This window comes from Engystomops pustulosus, chromosome 1, assembly GCF_040894005.1.
Source record: "Engystomops pustulosus chromosome 1, aEngPut4.maternal, whole genome shotgun sequence".
Lineage (NCBI taxonomy): Eukaryota > Metazoa > Chordata > Amphibia > Anura > Leptodactylidae > Engystomops > Engystomops pustulosus.
Genome location: NC_092411.1, coordinates 116,218,361 through 116,231,919, shown reverse-complemented (window position 1 = coordinate 116,231,919; position 13,559 = coordinate 116,218,361). Strand labels below are relative to the sequence as shown.

At 40.3% G+C, this 13,559-nt stretch overlaps 1 protein-coding gene across 4 annotated transcripts in view; it reads left to right on the top strand.

Moving 5' to 3' along the window:
- LOC140132079 (annexin A1-like) overlaps positions 1 to 11,049 on the top strand; it is an 85,596-nt gene extending 74,547 nt beyond the window's left edge. For all 4 annotated transcript variants that reach the window (XM_072150949.1, XM_072150947.1, XM_072150950.1 and 1 more), the window contains exons 4-13: positions 1,867 to 1,961; positions 2,457 to 2,570; positions 2,692 to 2,782; positions 4,754 to 4,833; positions 6,500 to 6,556; positions 7,371 to 7,464; positions 7,796 to 7,891; positions 9,491 to 9,549; positions 10,729 to 10,851; positions 10,940 to 11,049. In XM_072150949.1, coding sequence (XP_072007050.1) covers positions 1,867 to 1,961; positions 2,457 to 2,570; positions 2,692 to 2,782; positions 4,754 to 4,833; positions 6,500 to 6,556; positions 7,371 to 7,464; positions 7,796 to 7,891; positions 9,491 to 9,549; positions 10,729 to 10,851; positions 10,940 to 10,996 — 866 coding nt within the window. In that variant the 3' untranslated portion in view covers positions 10,997 to 11,049. The remainder of the gene's footprint in view (positions 1 to 1,866; positions 1,962 to 2,456; positions 2,571 to 2,691; positions 2,783 to 4,753; positions 4,834 to 6,499; positions 6,557 to 7,370; positions 7,465 to 7,795; positions 7,892 to 9,490; positions 9,550 to 10,728; positions 10,852 to 10,939) is intronic.
- The last annotated feature ends 2,510 nt before the right edge of the window (positions 11,050 to 13,559 follow it).

Sequence of the window (13,559 nt, the reverse complement as noted above, 5' to 3'; positions counted from 1 at the left end):
GCACATCAAAGAAGGATTTAAGTCCATCCTCATCTCCCTGCCAGATGATGAAGATGTCATCAATGTACCGCGCCCAGAAGAGAACGCGGCACATTGCATCTCCACCATCTGACAGGAAGAGGTCCCTCTCCCACAGCCCCAGGAACAGATTGGCATATGAGGGGGCGCAAGCCGCCCCCATAGCCGTTCCCTGGAGCTGCAGGTAGAAGGACCCATTGAAGGTGAAAAAATTATGTCTGAGTGCAAACTCAAGGAGTGTCAAGATGAAGGAAACCTCACTGTCTTCATATTGTGACAGGCGTAGGAAATATGAGACCGCACTCAGACCGTCATCATGCTTGATGGACGTGTACAGCGACTCCACATCGCAGGTGACCAGAAGCAGGCCAGGGTCCAAGTGGGTCCCCTCCAGCTTCCGCAGAAGGTCAGTGGAGTCCTGAAGATAGGAAGGGAGACCCTTCACCAAAGGTTGTAAAATGGTGTCAATATATTTGCAGATATTATCAGTGCAATTACCTCGGCCGGAGATAATGGGTCTTCCGGTGGGATTGGTCAGATTTTTGTGGATTTTAGGCAGCAAGTATAAGGTTGAGATCATGGGATCCTTGATGAAGAGAGCTTCTGCTACCGCTTTTGAAATAATATTATCGTCTACCGCCTTCATTAGGAGCAGCTTAACCTGTAAATTAAAAGATGAAAGGGGATTGAATTTAAGTTTCTTGTAGCAATCGCGATTTTTCAGCTGTCTGAATACCTCCTTTTTATAAGCGGTCTCAGGCCAGATCACAACATTCCCGCCTTTGTCGGCTGGTTTTATTAGTACTCCCTTTAGGGCTTTTAATTTGGAAAGACTCTCACGTTCGTTTTTGCTCAGATTGTCCCTCTGAATGCCTCTGGGTATAGACATCAGTTCTTTTGAGACCAGCTTAACAAAAGTGTATAACGTTTAACATTATCACTAGAGATGAGCGAGCACTAAAATGCTCGGGTGCTCGTTATTCGAGACAAACTTTTCCAGATGCTCGAGTGCTCGTCTCGAATAACGAGCCCCATTGAAGTCAATGGGAGACCCGAGCATTTTTTTAATAAAACTGAACAGTAAAAGAACAGTGCAAAAAAAAAAATTCCAGATGTTTGCAGATGTTTTACTTGTTAGAACACATTGAAATAACACTATTCTTCACTTTGCAGGTGTTCGCGCATGTCTCCCGCTAAGTTAGGAGATGTGCACGAACATCTGGAATGTGAAGAATAGTGTTATTTCAATGTGTTCTGCACTTAAATGGTCCTGTATTCACTGTTTTTAATGTTTTAATTCTATTCTTCACATTGCAGGTGTGCGCGCGTGTCTCCCGATAGGTTCGGAGATACGCGCGCACAGCTGCAAAGTGAAGAATAGAATTAAAACATTAAAAACAGTGAATACAGGACCATTTAAGTGCAGAACACATTGAAATAACACTATTCTTCACATTCCAGATGTTTGTGCACATCTCCTTACTTAGCGGGAGACACGCGCGAACACCTGGAAAGTGAAGAATAGTGTTATTTCAATGTGTTCTTACAAGTAAAACATCTGCAAACATGTGTAATATTTTTTTTACAATAAAAATACTTTTATTCAATTTATTTTATTAATTTACTGCTCGATCTCTAACCGGCGAGATACTCGTCCGAGTAACGAGCCGGTCCGAGTATGCTAATACTCGACCGAGCAGTATACTCGGACGAGTATACTCGCTCATCTCTAATTATCACCCATTGCACCGTCCTTTTCTACCCATGTTTTATTAGACTGTGTAGCAGTGAAATGTTGTAATTTTCAAGTTGCAGTACTGTAATTATAATAGTTTCCTTTTTTAAAAGGTGTTGATGAAGCAAAGATAATTGCCGTTTTGACAAAAAGAAATAATGCTCAGCGCCAGGCCATTAAAAAAGCATACCAGTGCTCCACTGGAAAGGTAAGTACAGTGAAACACATCACCACTTTTAGAAGAGCATCCATAATCTAGTACAGAAAAAACAAATGTACAAATAACGTTATCCAAGGAAATCTAATCTCATTAAGGCCAGCCCACATGACCGTGCAATACAGAAATGCTGGACGGATTTTACAGACAACAGTGTTAAGAACTGGACTCTGAACATCATACTAATATATGATGCACCAAGGCCTCTTTCCCCGCCAGAAAAGCAACACTGAAGGGTCATCTCCTTGCATCATAGTGAAAACTCCCCCAGGCACTGTTCTCTCATGGTGGGTGACCTTCAGACAAAAATGGTTCCAAAACCACCAAACAACCTCTTTGAGGACATTTCTTATTAACAAAATGAATGGTTGCAGATAATTTTGCATACATTTCCAGGTAGTGAAATCTTACAGTGTAAAAGAATCTATCATGAACTTTAATAAATTTGTTTCCATATAAAACTATAAAATTTAATTTTGTTTCAAGCCTCTAGAGGAAGCTTTGAAGAAGGCCCTCTCTGGTCACTTTGAGGAGGTTGTCTTGGCTTTGCTGAAGACCCCAGCTGAATATGATGCTCAGGAACTGAAATGTGCCACCAAGGTAAAGGGTCTGTTTAATAAAGTCTAGATTTTTAATGTATAGTACTGTATATGAATGGTCATACTGAAAACAACTGAATACAGACATCTAAGTAACCACTTGTTTATATATATTCACTTAGGGTCTGGGAACTGATGAGGATACCCTAATTGAAATTTTAGCATCTAGAACAAACAAAGAACTTAGAGAAATCAATAGAGTCTACAAAGAATGTAAGTATTAAGAACATCAGGACACAGTCCTCTAAATGGAGTCAATCACCTTATTTCTACATATACATCTTACCTTATATCATAAGCTGGCGATCGGTCCATCATGATGCTTAGACCTCATGATGTATCTGCTGGCCCTGCAGCGCTGGTGGACAAAACTACATTAGGTCCATATATTTAATTAATAATTATACTCGTGTATAAGCCAAGTTTTTCAGCACAAAAAATGAAAAACCTCATCTCGGCTTATACACAAGTCAATAAAAAAATTAAATTATATACTCACCCTCCTGCAGCCCCGATGTTCAGCGCCACTCTCCATGTCCGCACGGCTCCGCTTCTTTCTTCCTCTTCTGTCTTCCGTCTTCTTTAAAAGCCTGCAGGTCGCGGCCATGCTACCTCCCAGCCGGCAGGCCCATACTATGTCGTCAGCAGTGGCCGGGTCATAGCCTGATTTTTGTGATTGTCGTCCAAAAAATGGTGTACAAATCCTGATAAATCTTCCCCTATTCCATTAAAGAGTAGAGCATGTCCTGGTCTGAACGTCTTTCACTATACTGGGATAAAAATCAGTGGGTCAGTGAAAAGAATGTGTGGCCCATATGCTGTGCTGACCATGAGCAACAAATTGCTATTATACACTTCTGAAATTCATCTGGATTTTCACAACTTGGAGCAACCAGTCAGTTAAAAAGATAGAAAATACAAAGTAGAACACACAAAAACCCTGCCCATCTGTAATCATCAATGGACATGTGTTTACCTCAAAATGGTGCAAATATCAATCACAAAGTCTGGGTGGGGTCCGTAGCTGAGGGCTACTCTATGCATATTTTCTTCAAGCAATCAATCAGTCTAGGCATGGCCCTAGCCTAAGGGCAGAAGAGGTAAGACATGATTTCCACATTACACTGATCTGATGAGGGGAACAAACAGTGCTATGTATGATTATATGTGTTATAATGCAGTGACCCAGAGGGGCCACTTTGGTATGTTTTAGGGTTTTCCTGTACCTTTGATGGCAGATGTTATAGTTGCACTGTATAGGTAATGTATTGCACTGTGTTGTTTTACAGGTTTGCACAAAAACACCTATTTTCAGATTGATATTGTTTTATACTTCCTATACTTACTAGACATTGTGATTGAAATGTGATTGCTACAGTTATGTAAGAACTGATAGGTCACTGTAGGGATCTTCTCTCCTCCTCTCTCACTCTTGGATTCACTCAGAATATTCTGGAACCCTCCGGAAGTCCCTGTGTGAAATCCTTACATAGTATGTTTACACAGGGCTCCCTGCTGTTTGGCTGGGTAGACCCTGTGCAAGGTCAACACCCCTGTAGCAGGTGGGTTTAGTTAATTTTTTCCCTGGGCCTACACAGGTAGTGTGTGCTGGGCCTCAGCCAGGCCAGAGGCCTGCTTCTGCTCTCTCCATTCGTAACCTACCTTAAGCCGCTGCTCTGGTGGCTAGAGTCGAAGACTCAGGTTTGATATTTTGATTCAAAGCATACTATACACACTTTTGAGCCCAGCTCCGCAACCAGGAGGAAATTTCGGTAATTTTCTTCAAGACATTACTGCAGTTATTTGTCAGAGAAGATAACATTGAGTCAAGGGCTTCTCTGCCCAGTATTGTCGCCTTTAATGGGTTCCCATTAAGGAGATTACTGGTGCATCTATCAGCTATACACTGCTAAGCAACTGTTATATTACAAATGACTGTGATAGTTTTCTGGCACTACATTCAGTAAAAAGTACCTGGTTCACCTGAACTTTGTGATAGAAGTTATTTACCCTGCACACTGCACAAATGTGTTCCGGAAGAACTGAAGGGCTCCGTGTGGTACTTGGGAACTCTAGGGCTGCATACTGCCACGTGACACTACAACACCCAGCAAGCCCATTGCTCCCAGGTTACTGCAATAATATTCTGCATGCACCTATAAGACTGTCTTAATTGTTCTACAGTATTCAAGACGGATCTGTGCAAGGATATAACCTCAGATACATCTGGAGATTTCCAGAAAGCATTGCTGGCACTGGCAAAGGTATTTATATATACAGTGGTATCAGTAATGAACTGTACATTACAAGGGAAAACACTCTGTACTTTAAGCACATAAGAAGGTTGAGATTGGGTCCCAGGATTGTTGAACCATCTATATGGCAAATCCTGGCACCATAATAGGGATGGGGCATTTCTTTGATATTGGCGGCCACTTTCATCCATAAACAATTACAGATCTATAGAAAGTATTATTGCATTGTACTGTCCACTAATGCTGGGGTGATGTGAGGCACATAATATTTGTTGCAAATTCACTATAGACCTAAATTCAGATGTATTAAAAAGTAAAACTCAGACACATCTGAGCAGCAGAAAAGCAGGCAAAGAAAAAAAAGCCATGAGTCAGACTTTTAAGGGAACCTGTCATCAAGACAGATTGTAAAAGCCTGTGACACCAGCAGTGCTAATCTGCCTTTCTGCCTTTTCTAAGCATTTGCATTACAATATAATTGTGTGTTATAACTTACCTTGCTCCCTGACAAAATCCTGGGGTAGTCACAGAGGCTGGACTTTGGTTTGGATGCATTTCAAAAAACAACATGTGCCTTGTCTGTGTTACCCACTCCTCAGAGCTTAATCCCCACCTTTGTGCTCCTGTCTAGCTTCACCTCCTCTTTCTTCTCAGAGGCCACAGCCTGGTCAGCCTGACATCAGTGGGGGAGGGACAAGCTGTACAGGAGCACAAACATGGAGACAGCCTGCAGCTCAAACAGGTCTCATGTTGTTTTTTGAAATGCATGCAAACCAAAGTCCCGCCCCTGTGACTACTCCAGGATTTTGTCAGGATGGAAGAGTAAGTTATAACACACAATTATATTGTAATGCAAATGCTTAGAAAAGGCAGAAAGGCAGATGTGCACTGCTGGTGTCATGGGCTTTTACAAGTGAAAAATTAGGTCCCTTTCAGGGAACCTGTCACAGAATATGACTTTTAGCTAGTGGCAGGTTCCAATAGCCTATGCTATGCTGATTTTAAAAGGCTATGTCAGCATTCTGAAGCATTTCAGTAGTTTATATAAGTTTAATTCATACCACCTGGTTCTTTACCAGCAGCGTGTGGTGAGTTTCTGGAGAGAGGAGCAGCTGCAGTCTATGTGTGCCTGTGTCAGTCTTCTGTCCTCCACACAAGTGATGTGTGCGAATGAGCAGGCTCACCTTAGTGAGCCGATGGCTCACTTAACCCCGCCCAAACCGGCTCACTATGCCCCCCTTACCCCGATACAATTGGGTTAAAAGGGGAGTGGTGTGGGGTGGCTGATTGGCCTGCTGCTCCCTATTATATATTTAAAAGGGAGCCGGTGAGTGGAGCCTCACAGCTGTCCCTTCTCCTGGTCTCGCCACATGCTGCTGGCATGGAGCCAGGTAATGTAAATCAAACTACTATATACTACTGAAATGATAAAGAATGCTGACAAAGGCATTTTAAAAATCAGCATAGCATAGGCTATTGGAACCTGACAGCAGCTAAAAATCATATTGCATATAGATACATCTACCCCATTGTATCTGTACCTAATGCTAGAATATGTGCATGCAGTGCAAACGGTAATATTGTGTAAAGATAAGATACTTAGATGGTATATGACATCAATTCAGACTGTTTTATTAGCAGGTATAATCATAACATGGCTGTCCATGTGTTCTAGGGGGACCGCAGTGAAGACACTCGTGTAAATGATGAACTTGTGGATAATGACGCCAGGGTAAGTGAATCTTTTGTCAATCACAGTTTTTTCCATGTCTGCAATGAAACCTGATTTTTATACAATACAAACTATATTTGTACACTACAGCATATGATGTTGCTAGCATTGCTATCACTATAGGAAGAGAACTATTTGTGAACAATACACTCATATAAAACATAGCTCATAGGCTTTACTAAGAAAAAAATAAAGCAAAATTTAACTAAATGCTAAGTTATCATGCAATGCATTCAAAATAGCAATAGCAATGATAACAATAGCAGACTTAATGGTATCGACCATAGTGTTGTAAACAGGTTATGTAATGTTAAAAGTGGTTTCATTTGTGTGGGGCCAGTACTGAAAAAATAGCTCACAGAATCCCTTAAACTCAGAAAACATTTGTGTTAGAATGGTGCAATGAAATATTTATTAGGTAGATACAGTAAATGTATAATTCATTATAATCTATATTAGGGTGATTCACTCTGTTTCCACTATATCCTTGTTTCAAATATACATTTGTTATCTATGTATTTGTTATCTTAACGCTCCATTATATTCATTATGACACTGCCACCTAGAGGTTGAAAAGAAAATATACAACTGTACCTGTTGCAGATTGTGAGTTTTGAGGCACATTTAAAATGTGTATAGAAATAAATATGGCTCAGTTTTACTTTGATTTACTCCCATAAAAGTGTTTGATTTGCTCAAAAATAGTGAGTGAAGAAGGCGCAAATAAAAAAAACCCTCAGTCTTGCAAAGATACATTAGGAACACTGCAACAGACAAACACTAAAGGGATGTCTTGTATTTTTATTTATTCTAGGGCCTTTATGAAGCGGGAGAGAAGAGAAAAGGAACTGATTGTTCTGTGTTTATCTCCATCCTCACGACACGCAGTTTTCCCCACCTCCAGAAAGGTCAGTTTAACAAGTTAAAAGAAAATCTACTAGGACTTACGTATCCCTGTCAAATATGCTAAAGATTACATCCAGTATCATAATCAGTAAGGTGTGAAGTACATACAATATCTAAGGCAGAATAACCATTTTATAAACCTGCCACACATTGGGATTACAATGTATTGCCATATTGACAAACTATTTACTCTTTCAAATCTGCAGACACTGTGATTCCTCTTTATGTTTTGAAGGCTGCATATACAACTCATTTGTTAGGGAGCTAAATTCAATATTTTTTCTAAAAACAATGTATTTTCCTTAATAAATAATGAAAATGCTTACATTGCAGTATTTCAAAAATACAAGAAGTATAGCCAGCATGATGTGAGCAAGGCATTGGACCTGGAAATGAAAGGAGACATTGAAAAGTGCCTTACAACCATTGGTATGTATATAAGGCCATGGATAACAAATATAAAATATTACAAAAAGATTAGTCATGGCGCCTGGATTTATGAGTGAGTGTCCCTGGTTTATCATGATTGATTTTGATGGTAGATTTTCTTTAAAGCATCTTCATAAAACAAAAAGACAAGAACAGGAAAGAGTCAAGTTGTGATAAAAAAAATATTTTTACAGATCGCTTTACTATTTCCGTGTTAATTTCGTTCACACCCAAGCTGTAATGTCTGATTTTTGCCAAATTTTGTATTACAAAAATGTTAGGAATGTTATAGCAAAAAAAAAAAATACAATCTGCATCCCAGTGTTTAAGGTGTTTTGAAGCTTAGTAATATTGATTTGTTAGCCATATAACAGGTCATAAATATCAGATCAAAATATCACTGATTAACTAATATTTGCTGTCACCAGTGCCAACACATTGAATAGAGCAGGAAGCACAGCTGAGCTGTGAAATGGTTACTCAGGCTGGCCTCTACCCAGGGAATGTGGCTGCGTTTCCGTCTCTGTTCTGTTTGATTCCAGCACAGCAAGTAGCCAAAATCAACTAATTGGTAGGGGTACAGTGTATCAGCCCCTAACCAGTTTGACACTTATCACCTTTCCCATGGATAGGTCATTCATTTCATTAAGCTGGGCAATTAAGGTTAAAACCCAAAAAATAATAACACCAAGAATGCCATTTTTAGCTGATGAGTTTCTAATAGCCTCGGCAATAAAGAGTTTAAAAACACCTTTGTCAGCATTCTGAATTGTTTTAGTACTTTATAAAAGTATATTAAACATTATCTGAGTCGCAGGGGTGCTTTCTCTCCAACTGACATAGGCAGAGTGAGCAGAGGAGAGGCGAAATGAATTGAGGATATAGGGGCTCAGGCCTTGGACCTGTCCTCCTCGTGACTCACTGGACGTTGCTGCCAGGGAGACAGGTAACGTCTAATATATTTTTAGAAAGTACTGAAATGATTCAGAATTCCGACAAAGAATCTGCAATGATGAATTTCAAAATGCCTATTGGAACTTGTCACCAGCTAAAAACGCTTTAAAGAATGCAATTTAAATTAAACCAATTCGTCATAAAATCCCCAAATCATAGATAAAGCCTTAAAAGGCTGCAATACACATTATTCCCACCCTCAACAGACAAATTGGGGCAGATTTACTTACCCGGTCCAGTAGCGATTCGGGTTCTGCCGGGATTCACTAAGGTCGTGCGCCCGATGTCCACTAGGTGTCGCTGCTGCGTTGAAGTCCGTTGGAGTTCACCTCCTCCGTCTTGGTGTATGTGAGTGCTATTCTTGCGACACAAATTCTTTTTTAAATTCTGCTTTTTTTTCCGGATCCGTCAGGTTTTCTGACGGCCACAGCCCCTGATTTCTGTCACGTGAAAGCCGGGGCCGATGCGCCACAATCTGATCGCATGCGCCAAAATCCCAGGGCAATTCGGCGCAAATCGGAAAAATTCAGGAAACCCGACGAAAATGCGCAATTCGGACCCTTAGTAAATGAGCCCCATTGTGTTATGTGTTAACTATAATGAACCATTAATTGTATAATTTATTTCTCTTCCCTTTTTCCTCAGTTAAGTGTGCTGCAAGTAGATCTGCTTACTTCGCTGAAAAGCTTTACCTATCAATGAAGGTACATATAATACACATGTTTGATGTCCAGACTTGACATTTTCTGAGGAAAAGAAATACAATGTAATCCACAACATTTTTAATTAATTACTGCCAAAATCTTGGCATTATAGATGTTTTGGCGATCAAAGACAGACAGATGTGTTTTTTATTGACCTCCAAAGAATTTGGCATAATAAGCTAAATGAAACATTGTGAATACATTGGTGCATCTTTAATGTCCAAAGTGCAGAATTAGACTACAGTAGACAGTCGTGGCCTACCTGCACATGAACAGTTGTTTTTCACAGGCCGCACACAACCGTCCACATTGTGTATTGAGTCAGTTTGCTCTGCTCATGTACCAATTACAAAAATTAGAAAAAGACTGCCGAACCGCAAACTTGTCCAGGGATATGACCTGCTCCAAAATTTGCAGACACACAGAACCACGGAAAGTAGGGCCACCTGAATGACCTTTGGGACCTATGCTGCTGAAACAATGGCCAGCACATGTCTATGAAAGCCCATTTGTGTGCATGAGTCCTTAAAATGCATCAGATATGGTGATAAATCTGTCACATATTTAGACTGGCAAATCTTAATTTTCACCATTTATTAGTTAACTTACTTAATACCAGAAAAATCCACCTACATTTTTGTACCTTTATTCGCACACAGCATCACATTATTTTCTGCAGTCACATCCCTTTCTTGAGATGCCATGTGGTTTTTGGCATAAAATACTTCAGAATTATGATGCGCTTTTGCGTTGCCGTCGCATATACTATGACGTCAGCCGCTTGCTGACATCATAGTGTGTGCCCATGGCAGTGCACACACTATGATGTCGGCAAGCGGCTGACGTCATGGTGTGTGCTATGCAGCAGGGACCCGAAGATGGAGCCAGAGGTTCAGAATACAGAAGAGGACCTGCGGGGGGCGTCGGAAAGGTGAGTACAGAAGTTTGGGGTTTTTTTCATAGACTCAAGTATAAGCCGAGTAAGGGCTTTTCAGCACATTTTTTTGTGCTGAAAAACTCGGCTTATACTCCAGTATACATGGTACTGCCTTAACAACCTGTATTTTTAGGATAAAGTGTTGCCATAATTTTATATTTGTCTACTTTAAATAAATACTATTGATAGTCTGCTCTTTCACTGTTTGTTATCTCATATCAAATGTCTTTAACTGTATACAGGGCTCTGGGACTAGAGACAGAGATTTGATTCGTGTTATGGTTTCCCGTTCAGAAGTCGACATGAATGAAATCAAGGCTCATTACAAGAACATGTATGGAAAAACTCTGCAGCAGGCAATTATGGTATGTATAGCTGAACAAATTACCCCTTTAATTCCCTTTTGTGCCAGTTTTTTAAAAATAATATGCTGTAACTATCATTTGTTTTCAGGATGACAAAAAAGGAGACTATGAAACCATTTTGGTGGCTCTTTGTGAAAATAACTAAGAAGAATATGAAAAAATTGCTTCAGAAATTAAAATAAAGTACAAACTAACTGACTTAAATCATTTACTGATATGTGACAGCTATTCCCAATACCTGTTTAGACATACAAATGGTTACGCAGTAAAATATTTAGCTGTCTATGTCAGGGCTGCTCACCCATAATTTTCCACAGATTTTCCACAGTCCGTTGAAATCGATTTTTAGGGACAATAATATTGATGGAGGGGATTCAGCACTCAGCACCAGGGCCAATTCTAGCCTTTATGCTGCCTTAAGAATGACATTGTGCCCCCCTCGCCCATTAAAAGAATGAAATCTAAGCAGCCTACTGCCATGGGATCATTTAGAATAATGCCTGTATATAGAAATAAATAAAAAATACATTCCAAAAGTAGATAACCTGCACATATAAATGTGCCCCCTAGATAAAGGTATCCCAAACTATGCTTCGAAAAACTATATACTGCTAACAATTGACCATGCTTTGCTCTGCCCTATCCAATATAATATAATTTGACCCCATAATATACTAATAATATAGGGCTGGCAACCCTCATTAATTCATATGTAGTCCTGTACTCCCACATTAACCACTTTCCGGCAATTCCCTTTTCCATTTCTGCATTTGTTTTTTTTTTTCTCCCCTTCTCCCGAAAGCCATAACTTTTTTATTTTTCATTTTACAGAAATGTGTTTGGGCTTGTTTTCTGAGAAACAATTTGAACTTCTCAATGATACCATTTAATATTCAATTTAATGAAACTAGAAAATTATTCCAATGAAGTGAAATTGAAACCAGTGACATTTTCTATTTTAATGGCTCTCACTTTCCAAATGACTACAAATAAATGGGTTGGTCAAAATTCAGGTTTGTCTGGATTCTGTAATAAAATTGGGCTCAGAATCCAGACCTTGGGTCCAACTTTGACCCAAACCTGAACCCCATTGAAGTCAATTTAGGACCCAGAGTTAAACAACCAAAAATGGCTGTAAAATGGGGGTAGTAAGGACTACAACATTGAACATGGTGGGAATAGCCCACAATGGGCTAGGGAAAGTACTTAAAATAATAACCTAATCACTCAAACAAAAATAATTTTAAAAAAAGTTACAGCGGTTAACGGCACCCAGGGTATCAAGCAATGGGAAAATCTCAAACTCTTCCTCTCGCTGTGGTAACAGGCACTCTGGGTGTTCAGACCCAGTTATTAACATAGGCTTACATTTAAATGAAAATTGAAAAACCAGACACCCTGCCTCTCATTACTTTTAAAATTCTGGTAATATGGATAATCAAAATTTCAAGTTTATATTTCGTAAATGAAGAAAGTTGATATTTGAAGTTGAAGTTATGGGAATGCAGAATTTAAAAAATGTATAGTTTCAGAAAGGTGCAACTTATTCAGACACTGGCAAAACCAAGTTTCATGGGATACTTGCCTGGTTCATCTTAATGAACATTAAAGGAAACCTGTCATCAGAAATAGCCTAATAAACCACTACCAGTATGTTGTCAACCAGCTGAGCAGCTTCTACATGTTAAGCTTTCCATTCCTTAGAACAACTCCTTTACTATAATGGATGGCCCCATGTCCAGGGACGACATTGATCCGATCTTCTGAAGTTTGGGGCACGATGTTTAGTGGCAAGTGGCAATGTCTAGTGGCAAGAACAAGCTGTCCTTAGTGGGAGGTGTCTCCTCCTCCTCTGCATCTCCCCAGCGACACCACAGTGAACAGTGAATGTGAACAGTGAAACCAGTAAGAACACTTAGCACTCTCTGTAAGAAGCAGCTCCAGCAGGGCTGTATAGTTGGCCACAACCTGTGCACAATCAAGTTGAGAACAAGTGCAATACATATGACTGACGCCAACCTGGCTTGGACCAAAACTGCTACAAAGTTCTGACCATCGTTGCACACTACATTGTTGGGCTTGAGGTTCAGTGGCAGCAAACACTCATCTATCTGCTCCTTTATTCCAGTCCACAGCTCCAGGATGGTGTGTTGTCTTTCACCCACTCAGATGAGTTTTAGCACGACCTGCTCCCATTTCCCCATTGCTTTGCTAAAAGTGGTGGTGTGGGCGCTGCACAAACTGTATGAGAAAGCAGAGTAGGAGGAGTCGGCAATGGGAGGAAAGGGGTTATGTCTGGCAATCCTGGGTGGGAGCAGAATGTGAGCAAGAATGCCTCTTGCCTTGTGACCAGCCACCACTAATTTAAACCAGTGGGCGGTTAAGGAGATGTTAACATTCCTGCCCGTGCTTACTGGTGAACATGTCCCTTTACTAATCAAATGTCTAGCAGTGGCCTCCCTTCCCTAATAAAATGTCTAGCAGTGGCCTTCCTATACTAATAAAATACCCAGTGAATAATATGTGCATAAAATGCTATTGGGAATTTAATTAGTGAAGGGAGGCAGCTGCTGGAACATGTTATTAGTGAAGGGAGGCCGCTGCTGGAACATGTTATTAGTGAAGGGAGGTGGCTGCTGGACATGTTATTAGTTCAGGAAGGCCGCTGCTGGGCATGTTATTAGTGCAGGAAGGCCGCTGCTGGGCAT